Raw genomic sequence first — 24,298 nt, 5'->3', positions numbered from 1 at the left:
CCTGAAAAACATTTGGTGATTATGATAGATGCCTTCAAACCAAACACTAATAAAATGTTGAACTGAGGAGGTGAACCTATTGACTGTTGTATCAATTGAATTTGTAATCATTTCGCATCAAGCTGTAGTTGTAGAAAACAGCCATACTCATTGTAATCCAGCATCCTCCACATGTGTTGAAATACAATTGCAGGGGGGGGAAAAAAAAGCAGTATAATCATGAGATATTAGGTTGGAGAGGCTATTCCAGAATGTGAAATTTAGACTTTTATTTTTGATTGTTATATCTAAAAGCCATTGTGCAGTGGATAGAAGAAATCTGGATTCAAGCACCCATTGAACAGAAAATTAAATCCTGCTTGAATCTAAATAAAATCAAATTATTTCTACCAGTCGAGTTCTGAGGAAAAAAATGGAATAGTGGTATATATGGTAGATAATGTAAAAAAATATACAAAATTTTGTCAAAAATCACATGGATTTTCACATTTGATAACTTAATTCAAATGCTTGCAAACAAGTTTTTTCCCAAATGAGATGACACTTAAACTTATTTAATTTAAGAGTGGTCTGGTTTCTTATGACTTACAATTGTGCTATTAAGGTTTCTGTAAAGTGACATATTTTCAATAGAAAATATGATGGCTGGAAAAATTAATTTGACTTGTTAATATTAATTTGATCTTCCTTGTATTTCTGCTTAGGTATTTATGCAAACTGTCGGACCAGGAATTAAGACAGAGTGCAGCTCGTAATATGGCAGATTTAATGTGGAGCACAGTTAAAGAGCCATTAGATACTGCCTTGTGTTTTGATAAAGAGAGTCTTGATCTTGCTTTTAAGTACTTTATGTCACCAACCTTAACCATGAGATTGGCTGGACTTAGTCAGATAACAGTAAGAAGCTTTTGAATTTATGTAGACATATAGATATACAAGTAAATAAATATATGTAAAACTGTTCTGAGACAATACAGGTAGTCCTCAACTTATGATTACGATTGAGCCCAAAATTTCTGTTGCTAAGCAAGACATTTGGTAAGATAGTTTTGCCCCATTTTACGACCTTTCTTACCACGGTTATTAAGTGAATCACTGCAACTATTACATTAGTAATAGTTGGTTATTAAATGAACCTTATTTCCCTATTGACTTTTCAGAAACTCACAAAGGGGGATCACATGACCCTGGGAAATATTTATGACATTGCAACTGTCATTACTATGAATCAGTTGCCAAACATCTGATTTTTGATCATGTGATTGTGGGGATCCTGCAATGGTTGTAAGTGTGAAAAATAGTCACAGGTCAATTTTTTCAGTGTCATTGTAACTTAGAACGATCACTTAACACACTATTGTAAGTTGAGAACTATCTGTATCATTTTACTTTTCTTCAAAAGTTACGATTTTACTGCCTAAGTAGAATTTGGTTCCCACACACAGCAGAATAAGATGATGGATTATTGAAATGAGAGAATGGGTTGTACAATTTAAGACTGCCTATGGGGGTATGACCTTCCAGTAAATTCATCAAGGAATGGTTGGGAAAAAAAGAAATGAAGTGTTCTCCCACGAGCTGCTCAGAGCATCCAGTAGTGGGAGGTGTTTCAGTCTCTGCTTATCTAGGCTGGGCTTAATTTGCGGAACGCTCCTCTTCCTCCTCCACGGGACTCCTCCCCAGCGTTCCCCAGTTTTGCCTCAGCCTTGTGAGAGATAGGCAGTGCTTCTCGTTAATCCTTGGCTGAAACAGGAGAATTCTCTTTAAGGTTTGCAGATTGTCAATTGTTCTTTTCTTACCGACGCTGCCCTTGCCATCTGGCCGTTGAGGATTGCATTACCAGGAAGCGCTCCTAAGCAGAGGGAGGCTTCGATTTCATTTCATCCCCCCACAACCGCTAGCCCTATCCTTGCCATTACGATCGTTGAGCCGCTTTATCAGTTAAACGGCGAGGCTTTTTCTCTCTCGCTTTCTCCTGAGTCGTATCGCAGTTTCTCCTTTCCCCCAAGAACGCTGTTTAGGGGTGGAGGTGTAATCGCCTCGTTATTTCACCCCTCCCCGCCGGTTTAGCCCTAAGGGAAGGCTGTTGGAGCTTATCTCTTTTTCTTAGCGGGAGATTGCTGCTGGCGCGCGCGCCACAAATAATGTCCGGTCGCTAATTTTTTTTTACTGTCAAGGGACCGCGTGGCCGCGTTGAGTGCTAATTCAATAGACTGTGTGAGGTAATCCTTATTCCGGATTGAAGGGGTTTTTCACGCAAAATACCCCAGGAATCATTACAACCTCGTTTTTAACATATTCGAGGCTTTCGTTAATTTGTGTTGTTGGCTCAACCCTCACAGTTCTCCCTATCCAGCGGCACAACAGCAAGCACCTAGGCCTGTGCAGGGAAGCTATTGAAGACCTGTGAGTGATTATTTGGCCTGCTAGGCATTCTCAATTTGGCTGATTGGGACATCCAAATTTGATATATATTTGCACACCCATACGCTCTGATAATATTAATCACACCAATATAATAATACTGGCAATTTCATAACAATGATAAATTAATTGTTGAGATAGAACTCAATTTTGAAGCAGATATCCATATTTTTTTAAAATAAAACAAAATAAATAAAAAAAAAACAAAAGAAAAAAAACACCGGGGGATTTGATTTCAGGGCACCCTGTCCATTCTTGGCCAGGTCCCTGGGCGCGCCAACCGCTTACACAATATAGCATTAAATAACGAGTATACTGGTCCTTCCATAATCACAATGGCAGAGGGTAGTGGTTCACACTCCTCAACTTCAAGGGACAAGTCCAAATCTCAACACAATCCTAAGCAAAAAAAGGGGACTTCTAAGGCATCAGAAAAGGATGCCAATAGGCGCCACAAGGCTCTGGAAAAACAAATAGATAAGTGCACACGGGAGGCACACAGGACCTCTCAAGCCTTTTCACCACACAGTCCAGAGCCGTCCTCCTCTTTCCTCCCTCCTAGCCCCCTAGATCTCTCCCTCTCATCCAGGCGCAGCATGGCTCCCCTGAGTCAACAGGCCCAGTCAGCTCAATCACCAACCATGCGAAGAATACCCGAAGCGACGTTCACACCAATGGCTGCCGGTCTTCGACAGGAACAATCTCTTCCAGAGGATGTGCCAGAGCAAATGAAGACCTGGATGGAGATGGCTATCCGTCAGGGAATCGCAGCAGGCCTGCAACATGCGGTTCTGACCAGGGATCATCCCGCACCCGCTGAGTATGATTCGCAATCAGTTCGGTCATTGGCCAGGTCGGAGCGACACTATACCCAGGTACAGTGTCAAGGGGGTATGCTCCTACAGGAGCCGCAGGAGGAGGAGGAGGAGGCGGAAGAGGTGGAACACATTGAACACATGGACCAGAGTGAATCAGAATCAATGCATGATACTGACCCGGCCATGTCGGAAACAGACCCCTTAGAAAGGGGGATGTCTGAGGATGAGGGCCTCGTTCCCGACCAACCTGTATTTACAGGCTTGTTCCGGCCACAACTTTTCAAATCTCTATTGTTCAAGGCCAAAAATACTGCGCGACTGGACAAGCCGGCCCCTTCTACCACTCCAATTCCATCAGACGAGGGACCAGAGGATCTCATTTTCACCCAACCTGTAGTTGAGGCAGACATGATTCCAGTCCCTCACATGTTTGCAGACCTGGTACAGAAACAGTGGGTTTCTGCAGCAGTGTACCCGGCCCCCACTGGTTACGACAGGAAATTCTTTAATTTGGCCCCAGATTTCTTAAAATTGTTGAATACTTCTGAGGTAGATCGACCCATTGTGGGATTAGCGTCCTCGTCCATTCCCAGTGAGGCGCTGGAGGCATTAAAGCCGGAGGACAAACGGGCCAAGCTAGCCCTACGCAGGGCCCATCAGTCTGATGCGTGGGCCATCAGAGCAGCCACGGCCGCTTCCTTCTTTACCCGTTCTTCCCTCAGATGGCTCCGGCTATTACGGGAGCATGTCCCCAATTCCAACACTAGAGCACACCAAGACATTGCAAAGCTTATAGCAGCTGCTGAATTCTCAGCTGACGCAACCTTTCATGCAGTTAAGTTTTCAGCCAGAGCCATCATTTCACATGTCACAGTGCGGCGCTTGCTATGGTTAAAGAACTGGCAAGTGGATATTAAACATAAATTTTACCCTCCCTTTTTCGGAGGTTAGACCCTAGAAAACCTCAGTCCTTTCGGAGGGGATACTTTCGGCCCTTTTACCAGGGGCCATTCTCAACCAGATGCCAGAGATCCCCACCTTTCCTACCAGGGCAACAGCCAGAGAGGTCTGACTTTGGGGATAGGAACAGAAGGGGTGGCCAATCCAAGAAATCCTTCCGAGGAGCGGGAAATAGATTTTTCCAGCGTCCAAGATAACCCCATGGACCCACTTCCCATTGGCGGCCACCTTAAATTATTCGCGGACCAATGGGACTCCTCAATGTCTGATTCCTGGGTCAGAGACACGATCAGATTCAGCCTCGCGCTGGAGTTTCAATCTGCTCCCCCAGACTTCTTTATATTGTGCCCTCTTTCCAGAGATCCGGTTAAACGAGATCTTACGGAAACAGCTATTCAGCACCTACTGGACATACGAGCCATCCAACCAGTAGCTACCGACCAACAAGGGCGAGGTTTCTATTCACATCTTTTCGTTGTTCCCAAAAGTTCAGGAGGGTAGAGAGCAATCTTGGATTTGAAACACCTTAATCAATTTTTAGTATATCGCAAATTTAAAATGCACACCCTACAATCTTATCTTACTTGGTATCAGAAAAGGTGATGTCCTTACATCTATCGATCTGACGGAGGCTTACTTACATATTCCGATTCGGCCTTCCTGCTATAAATTTTTAAGATTCTGTTATAATAATCTCCATTTTGAATAAGTGGCTCTTCCCTTCAGACTAGCCTCTGCCCCCAGGACCTTCACAAAGGTTCTTCCAGCCCTCGCTGCTCATCTCCGGGGTGTCCCCATATGACTGCAGTGTTACCTCGATATCTTAATTCTGTCATCTGTTCATCAATCAGTCATAGATACTCAGACCACATTACACTCTCTACAACTACATGGGTTCTCAATCAATTTGGAAAAGAGTCATTTAACACCTTCGACTTGATTAATCCATCTGGGGGCAGTCATAGATACAGTAGAAGGCAAAGTTTTCCTGTCACCAGATAGACAAAACAGCATTCATCAGTTAAGGAGGCCAGGGTTCATAGGAGGGTGTCCCTAGCTGATTTATCAAAATTGTTAGGCAAGATGATCTCATGTATATCTATTATTCCTTGGGCACGGCTCCACACTAGATCCCTCCAGTGGTTCCTGCTCCCGTACCAGCGATCTGGCTGAAGCAACTCCCAATACAAGGTCAAAGTTCCATCACAGGTCCTCATATCTCTCCTCTGGTGGACCAGACCAGCCATAAACAAAGGTTGCCTATTCAAAGAGCCCCACAGACTTATCATCACCACCGATGCCAGCCTGATTGGATAGGGAGCTCACTTTCAATCACTCACAGCCCAAGGCCGCTGGTCCTCCATAGAACGATCACGCAGCATAACTGGCTGGAGCTTCGAGCAGTACACCTGGCTCTCCGCCGCTTCCTTCCACAGGTACGCAACCAACACATATTAATATTGACCGACAACGTAACCGCGAAAGCTCACATAAACAAACGGGGAACTCAGTCGAAACACTCTCATGCGAGAAGCGGAGCGCTTGTGTCGTTGGGCAGAGAGCAACCTGATTTCCATCAGAGCAGAACACATTTCAGGACTGTCGAATACACAGGCAGATTGGCTAAGCAGGGCCACGATAGATCCATCGGAGTGGTGCCTCCATCTGACCCTCTTTCAAGAGGCGGTCAGGACATTTGGGCAGCCAGTAGTAGACCTGTTTGCTTCCCCCTCAACGCTCAGCTTCTGAGATTTCTTTCCAGATACCCCTCACAAGGAGCGGAGAATTTCAATGTGCTCCGCTGCCGCTGGCCCCTGGGGCTTCTGTATACGTTCCCACCACTTCCACTGATCCCCAAGGTCATCCAGAAGCTGCTCGACGAGAGGGCGGAACTGCTTCTGGTAGCTCCCTACTGGCCCAGACAGTCGTGGTTTGCAGACCTCCGCAGTCTATCTATATCACCACCATGGAGAATTCTGCCAGACAGGGTCTTGTTAACCCAAGGACTCCTTCAACATCCGGACCCTCAATGGTTGCACCTGACTGTCTGGAGTTTGAGCGGAGTCGTCTAAAGAGCGAAAAGTTTTCCAACAGAGTTATCGCCACCATCCAAGCTGCCAGACGCCCCTCAACAACTGCATCTACAATGCCACGTGGTCCAGTTTCTACAAATGGTGTACCAAGTCTCAAATTGATCCCATTTCTCCATCTGTGGCACAGATCCTAGAGTTCTTACAAGAGGGGCTTGACAAGGGATTATCACCTAATACGTTGAAAAGACAAGTGGCGTCAGTCATCACTTATGAAGGTCTTCTATCCCTTTCCCATCATCCACGCATACAGTGTTTCCTTTGAGGAGCCACAAACTTACACCCGCCAACGGTCCACCGTTATCCCACTTGGGACCTTAACAAGGTCCTTCTTGCACTCACTAAGTGCCCTTTCGAGCCTTTGCAATCGTCAAGTCTCCAATTTCTGACATATAAAGTAGTTTTTCTTGTAGCGATCACTTCCACTCGTTGTATTTCAGAACTGGCAGCCTTGTCGATCAGGCAAGATCTTTGCGTCTTCCATTCCGACAGGGTTGTCCTTCGTCCCGATCCTATGTTCATACCCAAAGTTAATTCAGCCTTTCACAGGGCACAAGAACTGATATTTCCTAATTTTTGTCCCAGGCCATCCCAAGGGCTGGAACGACAGTGGCATCGGCTGGACGTGAGGCGAGCGTTACGAATATATATTCACCGCACAGCCTCGTTTAGAAAAATGGAGGCTTTATTTGTGTCTTTTCAGCCCAACAATCAGGGGTGCAAGGTCTCATCCTCCACAATAGGCCGTTGGCTACAGGCCGCAATAGCGAAAACGTATCAGACTCAAGCACTTCAGATTCCCAGGGGCATAACAGCTCATTCAACAAGGAGCGCCGCAACATCAGCAGCATGGGCCACGCAGGCACCAATCACTGACATCTGTTGTGCCGCACCCTGGGCCTCTCCATCTCCTTTTATTAGGCATTATAAAATAGATGTGTTTGCATCAGCCAAGGCCTCGTTTGGCAGAAGGGTTCTGCAATGGGTCCACAGGGACCAGGAGGAGATCCCAAGACAGATGGAGTACCTCCCGTAGGACAGGCCAAGCTTTGGTATGTCCCACTACTGGATGCTCTGAGCAGCTCGTGGGAGAAAGGGCGTTGGTGCTTACCCGACACGCCCGTTCTCCTTGAGCTGCGAAGAGCATCCAGCCCCACCCTGGTGGGAACCTGTTTCGGCCAATGAATTTTTACAGTATTAAGGGCGAGGGTGTTTGTTTCTCTCATCTTTGCCAAAACTGGGGAACGCTGGGGAGGAGTCCCGTGGAGGAGGAGGAGCGTTCCACAAATTAAGCCCAGCCTAGATAAGCAGAGACTGAAGCACCTCCCACTACTGGATGCTCTTCGCAGCTCAAGGAGAACGGGCATGTCAGGTAAGCACCAACACCCTTTCTAGAATGGCCAAGTCAAAGTCTAGATTTAAATCCCAATGAGATGCTGTGAGGTGATTTAAGGCAGTCCGTACATGACAATATGTAGACAGTCTGTACATAACAAAATCAAGACGGGACCTAGGAAATCTTGTAGTCCAGGGGTCGCCAACCTTTTGGACCTCAGGGACCACCAAATTTATAATTTTAAATCCCAGGGACCACTAACCGGTTCTGTGGGCATGGCCTAATTTGTGGGTATCGCTTGGTGGTCATGTGGCTGGCTGGGCATGGCTTGTATGTAAATATTATAAATATTTATATAAATATTGAATTTTTTATAAAAAAAAGAGCAACTTTTACCTAAAATTTGGCAAAGCAGGCAGTCAGATTGAATTGCTCATAGAATCATTCAGTGATCTAGCCAGCTCAGTCTGTCACATAAAATTTGCTTGAAAACAAACTCATAAAATTTGCTAGCAAACAAACTCACAAAATTAACTCACAACACACCATGTATGTAAATATTGAATTTTTTTATTAAAAAAGAGCAATTTTTACCCAATATCAGGCAAAGCAGGCAGGCAGATTGAGTTGCTCACAGAATAATTCAGTGATCTATCTGGCATTGGCTAGCTCAGTCTGTCACATAAAATTTGTTTGCTGTGAGTCTGCACTGAATAATAGAACCTTCAATCCTAAGGGAGGTTCAGCTGTGCTTAAAAGCAGAGTTGAAGATCTAAAGACTAGCTAGAAAGCAAGAAATCCAACCATTTCCTGCTTCCTAGCTAATCTAAATCTCCCAGCATAGCAGGTTGGAAAAATAGCAATTTAGCAGGCAAGTTTGCAGGGAATGGGCAGGGAGGGTTCCTGCGGGCCATGTGGGCAGTGCAGCCTTGTATTTCTGTGCAGCCTGGATTAATTGCTTTTGGGGGGCGTGCTCTGGGTTTATAGGATTTCTCTGCGGCCCACCAAAATTTTCTCACGGCCCATCAGTGGGCCATGGCCCACTGGTTAGCAACTGCTGTTCTAGTCCAACCCCTTGCCCAAGCAAGATACCCTATATCATTCCAGACAAATGACTGTCCAATTCCTTCTTTAAAAACCTGCAACTTGTGAAGGTGAGCTGTTCCACTGATTAATTGTTCTCATTGTCAGGAAATTTCTCCTTAGTTCTAGGTTAAATCTTTCTTTGATAAGTTTCCAACCATTACTTCTTGTCAATTGAAAAAATTCTACATGAGGGAATGTGAAAAAGTTTCCTCCAAACAATATCACAGGCTTTTAGGTAATTGCAAGAAATGCCTATCTGGTGTGATTTCTGCCAAAGGGGGCAATAGCAGATATTAGAGGAAATGATGTACTTTTTACACAGAAAACTTCCCTTGTGTAGAACAATTTGAATATACATACTATACTTTGGCTCATTGTGTGATATCTGAGAATATTAAATTCCACACAGTTCAATGGAACCAATTTTTATCACACAAACCCATAAAAATGGCAGTAAGTGTTATTTGGAAGTAAGATGAAATGTCTTCACAAATAACAGCTAATTTAAATTAAGGGAGTTATTTGATGCAATACTCAAATTTTGCAAAATTTGTGGGAAGAATCATGATGAAATAATTGCTTTGTTTCTAAATGGTGTGCTAAATTTATATTTTTAAGGAGAGGGAGAATAAATCTGGTTTTAAACAAAATTGATAGGAAAATGTATGTGATTTTGTAACCGAATTCAGATATTATCATAAACCATGTAGGTTTAATCAAGTTTTTAAAACAATTTACAAAACACTTTAAACCATATATCATGATTCCAAATTTCAGCTCTGTTCACGCAATGGAAGTTACAGCCAAATAATCCATTCTTTTACATATTTACAGGCATTTTTGTTTGTAAAATAAGTGGATATTTTTAATAGTGTATACCAGGGGTGTCAACCTCGCGGCATTACGTTGCCACTAAAATGGGGGTGGGAGTGGCCAGCACATTATGCCTCTGGTTGCCAGCCGTGAGTTTGAAACCCCTGGTGTATACAATACAAATGGTTGTAATGCTCAAAAAAGAAATTGCAATTATTGATGAAGTTTACTATGAAAGTATCAGTGTAGTTCTTCAGGTATTTTAATCATAAAAGGAAAATAACCTTTTGCAAAAAATGTTAATGAATAAATTTGAGTATTTTTGATTAACTTGCTGTTCTGTATTGGCTAAAATATATTTCTTTAGTATTTTTATTATAGAAATTGAGTTACTGATTTGATTAGTTAACTTTTGAATGATGCTTCATTTAAATCAATTGTGTCCTTTTGGCATTTATAAATTTAAAGTGTTTTTTTTCCTACTTGTAGAATCAACTTCATACTTTTAATGATGTGTGTAATAATGAATCCTTGGTTTCAGATACAGAAACGTAAGTATCTTTTAACTTTGGAATACTTCCATTTAACTTAGCCCCAATTACATTGCAGTCAACAGTAAAATTTCATTAGAATTCTGTGTGAACTGTGATTTTGGAGTCATTCAATGCCAAGTGTAAAAATGATGGTTATTTTGAGTTCTATATGTACATCGTATTTTAACATGTATTAACTAAATTTGATTCTTAACTAATGTATCTTTTCTTTTATGTATACTGAGAGTATTTATACCAAGACAAGTGTGTCCAATCAAATTGGCCAATAATTCTATTCTATTCTATTCTATTCTATTCTATTCTATTCTATTCTATTCTATTCTATTCTATTCTATTCTATTCTATTCTATTCTATTCTATTCTATTCTTGAGTTGTCCCTCCAATCCTTCAAATATAAATCTTTTTCTTTCCCATAAAAGTTTATTGATTTTCACCAACTGTAAATGGAATATATCCCATACACTGATGTATGGGATAGCACTCAGATTAAAGAAATTGGATGTTCCTAACCTAGTAGATAACAATTAATGGAAGTTCTGCAATTACCTTCTTATGTTTTTCCCCTCTTATATAGATCCATTGCTAAAGAACTTGCAGATTGGCTAATCAACAACAATGTAGTGGAACATATTTTTGGACCAAATTTGCATATTGAGGTATGTTTAATATAAAGCAGGATTGTCTCTCTTTATCATGAAATTTACGTTTTAATGTTTTAATGTCGATTTAATATTTTCCAGATCATTAAACAGTGCCAAGTGATTCTTAATTTTCTTGCTGCTGAAGGCCGGCTTAGTACTCAGCATATAGACTGCATATGGGCTGCAGCACAGGTATACCCTTACTTTAGAAGTTATGCCAAAAAGTGATCTCAAGGCAAAGTACTATTATGCTAACAAAATTTAAATAATGGAAAAGCTTGGGTTTAGATGGAATGGGAAATGGATTTATTCAGTATGCAGGTATACAGTAAATCCTTTCTTTCAAACTGAAAGATTTGTAGAGTTGCAAAAGCCTTATATGTTTGCAGCTTATTCCCATCACTAAATTATGATTTTAATTCTATCTGAATTAGATGTGTTTCTTAAATATACGTGTACATGCTTGTGTGTATTAGTGTAGATGTTGTTTATTGTTTTGGGATTTTTGTCATGAACAGCTACTTTGAATTAAAACATAGAGGTCAAGTGATATCAAAGCTAGTGCTTAGGCAGTAGGTCTCTCCACCTCTGATGTGTTAAGTGTGTTTTCTTCGGCATGCATGACAATTTAATTTCTCTGATTGTTTGGAGCCACCAAGAGTTGCTTGGAATTGGGGAGCCTCTAAATTTAAATAAGTAAACTTCAAAAAGGAAAGGAATTTTCAGATAAAGCATGAAAAAGCAGCAGTTAGATGTTAACTACTTATTATTCAACTTATATATGCTCCTAGAAACTTTGAAGCATTTTTCATATCAAAGCAGGTTGAAATATAATATACTGTAGGTAGCCCTCAACTTAAAAACATTCATCTTGTGTGTGTGTGTGTGTGTTCCTTCTTGAACCATTTCCAAAAACAGGTGAGGGTTGGGTTTTTTTTTTAACTGATGTTCTTTCTTCTTCTTTGGATGCTTTTTATCATATGATTTAAATCAAGAGTCATTTCAGGTTCCCAGATAAATGAAGTTCTTTAATCCCCCTGCTGGGGCTCCCTGACTGTTGAGCCCACCACTAGCTGGCCCCACCCCTCGCCCTCCTCTATCAGTCACTCTTCGCCTGAGAAGGTAAGGGTGGCAGTGGCGGAGGATGGAGACTCATTTCATATTCCAGAGTGGGAACAAAGCACCCCCTAGTTACTCTTCTCCTGGCCTTTGTTGGTGCTATGCGCACCTCAGTCACTCGTGGAGACACTGGCCTGGCCCGGCTTCAGCCGATGCTCCGTGTTGTAATGGGCTGCAGGAGGAGGAGGGAATGCTGTCTCCCCCATTGTGAAGCAGACTAAATTTAAATGTGCTGTGCAAGGGGTTGCAAAAACAGGGAAGAGGCCATGGAGGCGGTGAGAGCAGCGGCATTAGCTGCAGCTGGGCCGGGCCAGTGTCTCAGGGCAGAGAGAATGTTGTGCGTCTCCCTGAGCGGCTGAGGTGCGCACAGCACCAACAAAGGCCAGAAGAAAAGGCAAGTACAGGGGCGCTTCGCTCCCGCTTTGGAATATGGAGCGAGTCTCCGTCTGCTGCCATCGCCCTTACCTTCTTAGGCAAGGAGGGCGAGGGGTGGGGTCACCCAGTACTGGGTTCAGCCAACAGGGAGCTGCAGCAGGGGGCCCAAAGAGCTGCATGTGGCTCTGGAACCACAGGTGGTTGACACCCCGTGTTAAAATAAATCCTTGTAAGTAGATCAGTATTGTAGTAGAGTGGTTTTAAAGCTTGTATTTGTGAAGACTGCTATATTAAGTTCTAATTACTGCTAAAGATAGTACAGGCAGACTTCAATTAATGACTAAAATTGACCCCAAATTTCTCTTGCTAAGCAAGACAATTGTTAAATAAGTTGCACCTCATTTTATGACCATTTTTGCCACAGTTGTTAAGTGAATCACAGCAATTGTTAAGTGAATCATGCATTTGTTAAGCGAATCTGGCTTCCTCTATTGACTTTGCTTATCAGAAACCAACTGAGAAGGTTACAAATGGTGATCACATGACCCTGGGATACTGCATCTGTCATAAATACATGTCGGTTGCCAAGTGCCTGAATTTTGATCACATGATCACAGGGATGCTGCAACTATAGTAAATCTGAAAAACCGTTACAAGTCAACTTTGTTTCAGTGCCATTGTAACTTCGGTCACTAAATGACTGGTTATAGGTCAACGATAACCTGTATTGCAAATTGTGCAAATGCTTACCTTTCACCAACTTAAGATTCCAACCATTTTAAAAATGAGCGAAAACATAATATACCAAAGTATTTGAGTGGTGATGAATTAATGTTGAAAAAAATCATGGTTTTGTTTTTATTTGATAATAAATATCATTTTCTTTCAGTGCTAATTAGTGAACATGTGGCCAGCATTGTAATTACTTTTCTGAATTAGATACTTCAGTGCTAAATTAATTTAGGTTTAGATTTACTTTCTCCACTTGTTTAAAAAAATGTTTCACTAACTCTAATTGCCCCTTATGATTTGATATTATTTTGTATGTTTCTATTTTCATTATCACAATTTTGTAAAATATTTTAGAAGATAGAACATGGTATTTATGAAAACTAACACTAAAAGAGACAGGGTGTTCATAAAATGAAAAATGTGTTTTGAACCTGATACTTATGAATTCTGAAAGTTCAGTCAAACCGTGTCTCTTCTTCATCAGAAACAAAGATTCCTACTTTTTAGATGGTGTCACTGCCTCTGCTACATGGCCTCTGCACCTGTTCCTTATTGCAGCATCCCTTATCCCACCACTCCACTTGCTCCATTGTGTCTCCTTTCCCTGCTTTCCCGCAACAGCTCCTCAGTTGTGGCATATAACACAGACTGTCCACTTCTCATCTTCCCTTTGCTTCCCTAAGGAAACTCCTGTAACTTGGTTTTTTATGGTCCCCTCAAAACATTTATTGTCAGAACAATTGCATTTTGGTCAATATCTGGAACAAAACCGCCTTCTTATTTCTTTTTGCATCTGGGTAAAAAAATTATGTTTCAGTTTGGGCACAAACCACCCCAAATTTCTGTTCCATGTAAAGGAATGATTTATGTATGAATTGTTTTGCTGATCCTTAGAATATATAAACTACAACAAGTTGCTTATAAAAGCTGTTAGGAGGAAAAACCATTTCTCGTAATAAGTTGTCTTTCTCTCTCTTTTTAAAGTTGAAGCATTGTAGCCGCTATATACATGACTTGTTTCCTTCATTGATCAAGAACCTAGATCCTGTGCCACTCAGACATCTTCTTAATTTAGTTTCCATCCTCCATCCAAGTGCACATACTGAACAGGTAGAAATAAATGAATTTAAAGCAATATTTTCTCAGGGTGAATTTTTTTCCATATATGTCTTTTTAAAAATTAAGCAAAATTGCATATGAAGGTAGTTGGAAAAATTATGGCATTGCTGATAGAATAAATTGGATGCACTTGCTCTGAAGAGAAGGAGTGGAAATTCATTTATGTGCAGGGGTTTACTTAGATTAGAGACCAATATTTACATCTCTATCATTTTTTTTACTGTAGTAGAAAAAAATTAAATTAGGAAGATTCCTTTTGAGCCCGAGATAATTTGCATTTGCTTTGCATTTGTGAATAATAGCGTACACATTTACAATTTATGAAAACACATTTAGGAATACACAGAATACACATTTTTTGACATTGTAATTTATTATTCCTTTACAGACTTTATATTTGGCATCCATGCTCATTAAAGCATTGTGGAATAATGCTCTAGCAGCTAAGGCCCAACTATCAAAACAGAGTTCTTTTGCATCTTTACTTAGTACAAACTTACCCATGGGAAACAAGAAAGGTGAGTACACATTTGTTTCCTAGGCATCATAAATGATTAAGTATTAGATTTAAAGTTTTATGTGTGAGTTTATTATAGAGACTAATATATTTTCTAAACAAAAAACAGTTTATTTTAGGTAATCATAAGTCTCTTATTTCATTTTTGTTCAAAAGTAGAAATATGTTTCAGGTAGAAATGGCCAACATATTCTAGAAAATAAAGAAACACTCTCTAGTAAACTTAGTTAGATACTGGTACTCCTTGATTTATGATCCAAATTGGGACCAGATCTTCGGTTGTTAAATGATGCAGTTGTTATGCGAGTCATGCCTGATTTTATGACCTCTTTTTTTTTACTGTAGTCGAGTCACATTGTAAAGTGAATTGCACAACCATTAAATCATATGGTTGTTAAATTAATCTGGTTTGCCCCATTAGGTTTGCTTGTTGGAAGCCAGATGGGAAGGTCACAAATGATGTGACCTGGGGCACTGCAGCTGCCATAAATTCATGCTGATGACCAAGTGCCCAAATTTTAATCACATCACCATAAGGATGCTGCAATGGTTTTAAGTGTGAGGGCTGGTTGTAATTCACTTTTTTTTCAGCACTCTTGTAATTTGAATAGATACTGTAGATAGTCATAAGTTGAGGACTATCTGTATGTTACTATTGGTAATATATAATCAGTACTATCTTTACTCCCCCTCCTTCAGAGGAAGAAGAACTTCGAAGAGCAGCTCCATCACCATGTAAGTTATTGCAGAAAAGTGTTATGACAGAATCATCTTATTAAGGAACCTTTATATAATTTTCCATTTTATCCATCTTTCATTTAGGTGGCAGCTGAACTAATTTACATTTTAAGTAGCAGTCTAGTCCTTGATCTTCCACATACATAGTTCTATAATTCATTCTTTCTTTTGTTATCCTTTGCAAGAACAGCAAGTCAACTTGCAGTTATGCTATTGGTGTTATTAGCTGCTAGACTAGCTTCAGAGCTAATGAAAGGTTTATAGCAAGAGCCACAACAATACAGCCTCCCCCTGCTTTGGCACCATAGACCAGTTTCGTGGAAGCCAATTTTTCCACAGACTGGGGAGAGGAAGAGGATCGCACAATCTAGATGCCTCACATAGCGCAGTTTACAGTAGGGTTCAGACTCCTATAAGAATCTAAAGCCTGACGATCTGAGGTAGAGCTGAGGCGGTGATGCTAATGCTGGAGAGCAGCTCACCTCCTGTTATGAAGCCTGGTTCTTAATAGGTCACCAACTAGTACTGGTCTGTGGCTTGGGGAGTTGGGGACTCCTGGATTAATACAACTGAACCTATTTTAAAATTAACATTTTCTGAACAGACTTTTTTTTTTTTCTGAAATAGGGTCACCTGCAGCAAGCCCTCAAAGTAGCGACAACAGTGATACTCATCAGAGTGGAGGAAGTGACATTGAAATGGAGGAACAACTGATTAGTAGAAATAAGCATGTCCAACAGCGACTTTCAGATACAGAGGTACAATAGTAATTTTTTTCCGATTATAATAACTTCAAAAGCTAACAAAGATTAATAAAGAATTTGATAATATGAAATTTGTAATTTGGGGGAGGGGGTTCAGCTTATATGGCTGGGTGTATACATTGCACTGAATCATTATTTGATTTGCTTCTCCATATGTAATCTGTTGGGTGAACCAAGTCATTTTAGTTTATAAATCATGCTATATTTATTAACAAATCAGTGAACCAAAATATTTAGATACTCTTAAATTTTACCAATATTTTGGGCTAAAGATTATTCAGATGCACTTTAACATGAAAATTGCATTTATATTTGGAATTGGCTACCTGTGTTTGAAAGCTTCATTTGAAATCCTTCTCTCAGCACTCTCACCATCTTTCTTCAGGATGGCAACAGCCATTTCAGAGAATATGGTCTTCCAAAAGGCTCTTCCTAGGATGCCTGACCTAACTGTTTTTTAACTATCTTGCCACCCCCTCAACTTCTTTAAACCATTGTTTTATATATCACTAATTTACTTGCTGTTGTTTCCTTTAAGATGGAAAATACATCATCTCTAAGCAACATGTGACCTCACCTGATTATCTAATGATTCAGCATGTAGATTTAGTATTTTTTTCATTTATTTTTTTAGGAATCAATGCAGGGAAGTTCTGATGAAACTGCAAATAGTGGTGAAGATGGCAGCAGTGGGCCTGGCAGCAGCAGTGGTCACAGTGATGGATCAAGCAATGAGGCAAACTCTAGCCATGCAAGTCAGTCTGCAGGAAGCCCAGGCAGTGAGGTGCAGTCAGAAGATATTGCTGATATCGAAGCTCTCAAGGAAGAGGAAGAGGAAGAAGATGAAGACCAGGGTCACAATTCCCCCAAAACTGGTCGGAATGTAGATTTGCGAAGCCGAAAAATAGAATCTCAATCAGGCATTTGCTTGGGAGATGCACAGGAAACAGCAGATAGGAATGCTGTAAGCAATGGATCTGGGAATAGCCATGTTTTTAATAGCGAAGCTGTTCCATCAGTGGATAATAGAATTAGAATGCTGGATCCCTGTTCACACTCAGAGAATACTGATCATGACATAACTGGTGAAATGAGTACTGCTCATATATCCCAGGGCTCTCAAGATTCCTGTATCACACACACAGGGGACTTTCTTGGGGAAGCAATTGGAAATGAATTGTTTAACTGCCGACAATTTATTGGGCCACAACATCATCATCACCACCACCACCACCACCACCACCATCACCACCACCACCACCACCATCACGAAGGGTAAGTTATTTTCCAGTGGCTACATTTTTGGGCAAAAGCAAAGTTTGAATTTGCAGCTGAATATTAGGTCTTGTAATACTGAATTCTGTGACATGAATATATTATGCAAAATAATCACATTTAAGTATCTTTTGCTTCCTTTTATAATTCTTTTGCTGATTAAATAGGAATAAAAATTCAAGAAATGATTATTCACCCAAAATTCTGCATTCAGTAAAGCTTCGAAACAAAACATGGAATTTTCTTTAGTATACTGAAATTCGCTTTGGTGATATATTTGTCCACATGTGAACATAAGCAATCTTAGGGACAATATTAAATCTTGTGAAATAAGTAATTTATTGCTTGAAGCACTTTTCATTTTTAATCGTGTTAAGTAATTCTGAAACATAATACATATTTCTTGTCTTATGTATTTTTTTTTCTTAAGGAATGTTTAACAATTAGTGTGATTGCATTTCTACACTTGAATCTTTTTAAAAGTTATTTGTTATTATGGATGAACAAATTGTTATTTTTCACTTTTTAGATGGAAATCTATCTGAACACCACCTGCTGTGTGCTGGAGGAAGGAGATATATGCTATTGATACAGTGTATTGTTTTATTGCATCCAAACATGATTTATTACGACTGCAAAAAGCAACAATATGAATTAAGAATAGTTAGTTTGTGTAAATTTTTGCACTGTATGTAGAATAAGGTTTAACATAAATTCTCATTGTGATTTGTAGTTAGATTCTCATGCTGCAGTCTTAATAAATCCTATCTTTGTAGATATGAATGAGAAATTATTTATATATTTTTAAAATTAGTGACTATCCAAATTAGAATTCTTCAAAGTAGCCTGAGATTTTAAAAAATTGAGCTCTAAGTAGGCATTTCTGAGAATAGAACACCTGGCATTCAAGAATTTTGCTTCAAGATTGGGACAAAATGGGACAATTAATTTCATGTTGTCTTCAGTGTTCTGTAATCTTTATGTAAAAGAAACTTATTCCCAGATTTCAATAACTACATAAGCAAGATAAAACAAATCAAAAAAAGTAAAAGATGGTACAGTGCTTAAATTTAATGGACTGTTCTCCCAAACAACTCTATCTTTTCATATCTGGATTTAGGGTGAGAATTGGAAGCAGCACTATTACAGAATAGAAACATTCAAAACACTGTTTCTCTTGCTTCACTTATTTTTCACCAAACAGAGAAATATTTAACTTTCCTCATACAGATCTGGTACCTCTATTATTGATCAGGCTGCTGTGAACCTGTTTCATATTAGTATTTCTAAAATAGTAATATGAAAAAACAAAAACCAGAACTGATGACCTGCTAGACACTTCAAAAAATGGCTGGAAGGGATAGCTACAATAGTTGCATTCACATATATTACTGTTATCAAGAAAAATATATTTTTCCTCTGGCTAATAAGAATTTCCTCCCTTTGCTTATATAAAATTAATATTATTCTATAGTTTTCATATATTAAAAGCTATAATTAGCATATACTTGCTTTTATGTTATAGACACATGGTTGATGATATGTTAAGTGCTGATGATGTCAGTTGTAGCAGCAGTCAAGTCAGTGCAAAATCGGAGAAAAATATGGCAGATTTTGATGGGGAAGAATCAGGATGTGAAGAAGAACTGGTACAGATTAACTCACATGCAGAACTAACTTCTCATCTTCAACAGCACCTTCCAAATCTTGCTTCCATTTATCATGAGCATCTCAGCCAAGGTAAGAAATAATTAAGTCAAGGATAATATTCAATCAATCTGAAAAACAAAACAAAATTATAAAATACTGTATTGATAGAAATAGCATTATAAAATTACTAATCTGCCTATTAATCATGGTCTTCATGTTACAGATTTTACAGGCTTTTAACTGTAGAAAAAAGCAATAAACATTGTCACATGAAACATTTGCTGCATATTTTTTATAAAAAATACTGACTTAATATCTCAAAGTTTACACTGCTAGTAAAAGAACAAGATATGAAACCAAAACATGGGATGCTTGTACAGAATATTGTGGGCTATTGATTTGAGCAGGTTATATAAATGCTCTTAGGTTTTAAAACTATTGCCAGGGGAGCTCAGACCAGTACTCCTATAAAAAAAAACTTTTCAACCAGGCCTTCAGAAAATAAACTGGCTTATTAATGAGTGGATAATGTTGGATTTATTTCTATATATCGTGCTATAATTATGTTTTATTTTTTAAATTTTTACTTGTTTTAAAAATTAATTGAACATAATTCATAAGTAGAAAGGTAAAATATAAGAACAATAAAATCTATAAAGAGCTAAACTACTTTATCTGATCTACCCAATATCTTTCCCCAGAATAGGCATATCTTTTATTGGAATCACAAAGAAGTGCTTTTTCATCTGTGTTATTCCAGTTGTAGAGGATGGTCTCTAGAGAGACATTCTCAGGAAGAAACTTTGTTTATGCAGGTATTTTAATCCAGTATAGAATTTTACAAACTACTTACATTAAGAACCAATAATGACACATAGAGTTACTTCTCAGTAGTTTCTTTATTATTACTCAGCTGCAGACAAAATCTTGCTGGCTTCTAAAGATAAACTAAAGCAACTATCTGCATAACTATAGATATACTCTGATCTACTAGGGAGGGACCATCTTAACCAGAGGTGGTATTCAGCAGGTTCTCACCAGTTCTGGAGAACCTGTAGCAGAAATTCGGAGAACTGGCAAGTACTACCTCTTACTGGAGATTTTACAGTATCCTTCCCCTGCCATGCCCACCAAGCCACGCCCACAGAACTGGTAGTAAAAAAAATTGAATCCCACCACTCATCTTAACCATTTCCTTGCCTACCACACTTTCCAAGTTCTTCTGCCTCTTTGCCCTCTGGGAAATAGCCCCTCCCTCCTGAGACTCCAGACTACATTACACCACAACTTCCTTTATTATTTATATAAAAGTAAAAGTAACCTGTGTTAAAATTTTAAAGAAGATAAGTGTGTTTTAGATTTACCTTTTAAATAATAACATCAATACAAATACAAATTATTCAAATAGTTTAAGAAATGTATTTGGCTTCCAGTAGTAGTACTTCGACGATATTTCAGCCTGTTGCCAAATTTTCATTGGGTTATACAAACTCAAAATTACAATGTTCTAGATAAAATTAAACTTTGAACAATTCAGGAATCACTGCAATACCAACACCAAAACCTAAGGGGGCTGCATCCCAATAGCGATACAGCTTCTACTGTAAAGTAAGTATAGCATAAGCACATTTATGGATTGTTAAAAATATGTATCTGTCTAAAACTACAGGAAAAACATATCATTCAAGCATCATCTTGGACCTTATCTAAAGGCTGGAGTAGTGTCAGGTTTGCAGCTCCACAGTTATTGCCTTGTTTTGAACTTCTGGATGTTTTCATTATGCTTTTTTTGATACATGCTGCCTCTTAATTGGGGAGAAAGGGAGTGATAGGTATGATTCTGATTAAACCAAAAATAGTAAAAAAAAGATGTTTTATCATGCATCCTGTGTTATATTATGATTAAAGCTATATGTAGGAGAGGGTTAGGGAAGTGTATGCCTTGTACATGCACAGAAATAAGCCCTGTGGTTTGGATTGCAGTGATATCCCATCCAGTGGTCTTTGTGGATAATGATTACATATGATATAATAGGATAGAACTCCTTTGCATACAAGAAAAGATTTGGATCATGCATAAATCCATTTGTTTATTTTTTTTCTAAAAATGAGTTGTGCATAATACCTGTTGCTTAAAAACTATACAGTTTTGCCAAGAAAGAAAAATACATAAGATTCATATGTTTGTACCATAATGATTCATAATAAATTTTAAAGAGGCGAAGAATTCCCAATTATATAATATTTTTAATAAAATTAACTGCATTTGCCCGTATTTGGTCCCCCAATAGCCTGACTTGCTTCAAGTTTATAGGGTTGTATATTAAACAATTATTTACAGGTATTCATGGACAGACTCCGCTCAAGTCAGGATATACATTCTATATTTTTAATAACACCTGTCTTTTGCTCAGGACCAGCAGTTCATAAGCACCAGTACAACAGCAACGCAGTGACAGATATTAACTTGGATAATGTTTGTAAGAAGGGAAATACCCTTTTGTGGGATCTGGTCCAGGATGAAGATGCAGTAAGTTAAATATCACACAAGAATATTTTCCAAAGAAAAAGTAATAATAATTGTCAATAACTCTTCTCTTACTTGCTCTAGATACATCTTTCTGAAGGTTTAATAAATGAAGCAGAGAAGCTGTTATGTTCACTAGTATGTTGGTTTACTGATAGACAAATTCGTATGAGGTTCATCGAAGGCTGTCTTGAAAATTTAGCAAATAATAGGTAAATAAACCACCCAGGGTTGCTCTATGAGGGACATGGGCAATTTCTAAATATGATACATAAGTAAATATAAATAAATAATTAGCCTTAAACTACAGGAATTAGTTCTTCACTAATTTTTTTCTTTAAATATAACCATATGATAATGTTAATGTAAAGGCTATAAATTAAAGATCATCATGATGCAAGTGTTGATTTGTATCTAATTTTCTTTCATTCTTAGATCAGTTGTAGTTTCTCTTCGTCTTCTCCCAAAATTATTTGGTACATTTCAACAATTTGGGAGCAGTTACGATACACATTGGATTACCATGTAAGTACAAGTAAGGCATAGCAAAAGAAGCTGAATATGATTCCTTATTAGGAATCATACAGGCATTCCTTTCAAAAATGCTAAGAATTTTAAAATCCATTTCATTTTATTCTGAATATTTTTCAATTTAATAACTTCAAAACATTTGCTGATTCATTTAATTATAAATGGAGTGCCAAGAGATCTCCAAGAACTAGTCCAAGCAGTTTCCAGGAGTCAACCCTGACCCAATAAAACCCTGGAAATATTGTGATATAAATAATTAGGTCTCAAGGAAATAACAATAGAAAATGTGAAGCTAGCTCTCTAGCAATTATGTATGGCATAATATTAATTTATTCCATGTTTATTTAATTATATCCACAAGATCTTTTTGAATAATGAAAGTGTTAAAACCAGTCTTGGTAATAGATGAATAAGCTGTGGTGAGGAATGTCATTAATTTTTGTAAGTTCACAGATTTTGATGCCGAACACCTCTTGATGCAATTTTTCTCTCTCATTAAGAGATCAAACAGTATTTACTTTCAGTTCTCTTACTCTTTAGTTATATTTTCAGTATGATGTCTTGTTAAAAGTTATATTTACAACTAAATTACATACTATGTTCCATTTGGCTGCTAACCTACCATGGCTTGACTTTTAAAATGTCTTGGAAAGAATTCTTTTCCTTCTGAATTGTATGCAGCATCTGTCTTGTTTATGTGGTCACTAAAAGTCAGCAACAACTTGATGGCACATAACCAGTATGCAGAATAAGTGTTCTCTACCTGTAAATGTATGCATTCTATCATGTATAAGAACCAATTTGGCCTAGTGGTTAAGGTGCTGGCCTAGAAACCAAGAGACTGTGTGTTCTAGTGCCACCTTAGGCATAAAAGATAACTAGGTTAATTTGGGCCAGTCACATTCAGCCCAACCCACCTCACAAGATTGTTGTGGGGAAAATAGGAGGAAGAAGGAGTATTATATGTTTGCTGCCTTGAGTTACTTCTAAAGTAATAAAGGCAGGAAAGAAAAATCTAATAAATAGCTTGACATATATATGTGCACTGTTTGCCCTTCCGTGTGGATACCATCTTGTTACCGGGGAGGGGTTCGTGTATTCTGTTAAGGTTGAAAGCTATGCTGGAGTTATACCATTAGAAAGTGCACTGCTCTACTTTTACATTATCTATATTAAATTTAGAGATAAGAAAGAGGATAAATATGCTAATCCAATATGATCCTCAATTGTTCAATTGATCTTCAGAACCTCCCATTCATAAATGCTGCAGAGTTCTTTCCCCCAAAGCCTTCCTTGAATAAAAACCTCTTCAGCAATGGAATACTGCCCAGTCTAACTTAAGATCATTTAAATGATAACTAATTATAATTGATAGCCAGTGTTCCCTAGATCCTAGAAGGTTGCCAGCCTTCATACCTCCTTGTTCTTTTACCCAGCATATAATTTGCTTTTTTAAATCACTTCCTTTTGCCATCTTAACTGCCACCCTCCCTTTCTCTTATGGGATATATCTTCCTATAGAACAGTCTTATTCTCAGCTTCTACTTATCAATTAAGCAAAAACAAAATTTTGCATGGATGTGTGCCAGACTTGCAAGAAGGCATTGAGTACTGCATGCTGTCACAAGATAAAACCTGTCATATCATGTCTAGTAGTGGATGTAATGAATTGAACAATTGTGCCAAAAAGAGGGTAGAGTTATGGCACATCATACAGAGCAACCTTAAACCTAATATTTAAGAAATATTATGAACCATCTAAGAAATCTTATTAAATGCAGTATGTATATGGGTGTGTATGACTTACATAATGGTTCCCCCCTATAATTCCCATTAAATGATATGAACTCTTACATTGAAACAGGTGGGCTGAAAAAGAACTTAATATGATGAAGCTTTTCTTTGATAATTTGATACACTACATTCAAGCAGTCAGAGAAAGACGGCATAAACACACATTGTAAGTATGATTCTGGAGGATAAGGCTCTTGCCCATTTTTGTCTGTTCATAATTTAATATTTTGAACTACCATTATTCTCCTTGGCCTTGCTAAATTCAAATTCATTTGATTGGTCAGAATAATTTCAGCATCTGACTTTACTGATGCCTATCCACTTCCACCATTTTTCTTCAGAGACGTACTAGCACTTTTGGTAAGTGGAAAAAGGAATTAAAAGGAATTCTGTTGCAAAATAGAATTTGGCATTTTAAGATGGCATTGATAAAA

The 24,298-nt window shown here is 38.6% G+C and overlaps 1 protein-coding gene across 2 annotated transcripts in view; it reads left to right on the top strand.

The window, feature by feature from the left end:
- The window catches only part of USP34 (ubiquitin specific peptidase 34), a 142,568-nt gene that overhangs the window by 37,831 nt on the left and 80,439 nt on the right, over positions 1–24,298 (top strand). For both annotated transcript variants that reach the window (XM_026676739.2, XM_087961324.1), the window contains exons 7-20: positions 705–897; positions 10,017–10,078; positions 10,657–10,738; positions 10,823–10,915; positions 13,934–14,059; positions 14,457–14,586; positions 15,285–15,320; positions 15,951–16,081; positions 16,722–17,362; positions 18,888–19,102; positions 21,427–21,542; positions 21,624–21,751; positions 21,975–22,064; positions 23,935–24,030. In XM_026676739.2, the coding sequence (XP_026532524.1) occupies positions 705–897; positions 10,017–10,078; positions 10,657–10,738; positions 10,823–10,915; positions 13,934–14,059; positions 14,457–14,586; positions 15,285–15,320; positions 15,951–16,081; positions 16,722–17,362; positions 18,888–19,102; positions 21,427–21,542; positions 21,624–21,751; positions 21,975–22,064; positions 23,935–24,030 (2,139 nt within the window). The remainder of the gene's footprint in view (positions 1–704; positions 898–10,016; positions 10,079–10,656; positions 10,739–10,822; positions 10,916–13,933; positions 14,060–14,456; positions 14,587–15,284; positions 15,321–15,950; positions 16,082–16,721; positions 17,363–18,887; positions 19,103–21,426; positions 21,543–21,623; positions 21,752–21,974; positions 22,065–23,934; positions 24,031–24,298) is intronic.

This window comes from Notechis scutatus, chromosome 1 (genome assembly GCF_049901735.1).
Source record: "Notechis scutatus isolate UNSWTSFEM ecotype Mainland chromosome 1, rNotScu1.2, whole genome shotgun sequence".
Taxonomy (NCBI): Eukaryota; Metazoa; Chordata; class Lepidosauria; order Squamata; family Elapidae; genus Notechis; species Notechis scutatus.
Note: the sequence above shows the minus strand (reverse complement) of the source record. Positions and strands in the feature narration are given on the sequence as shown.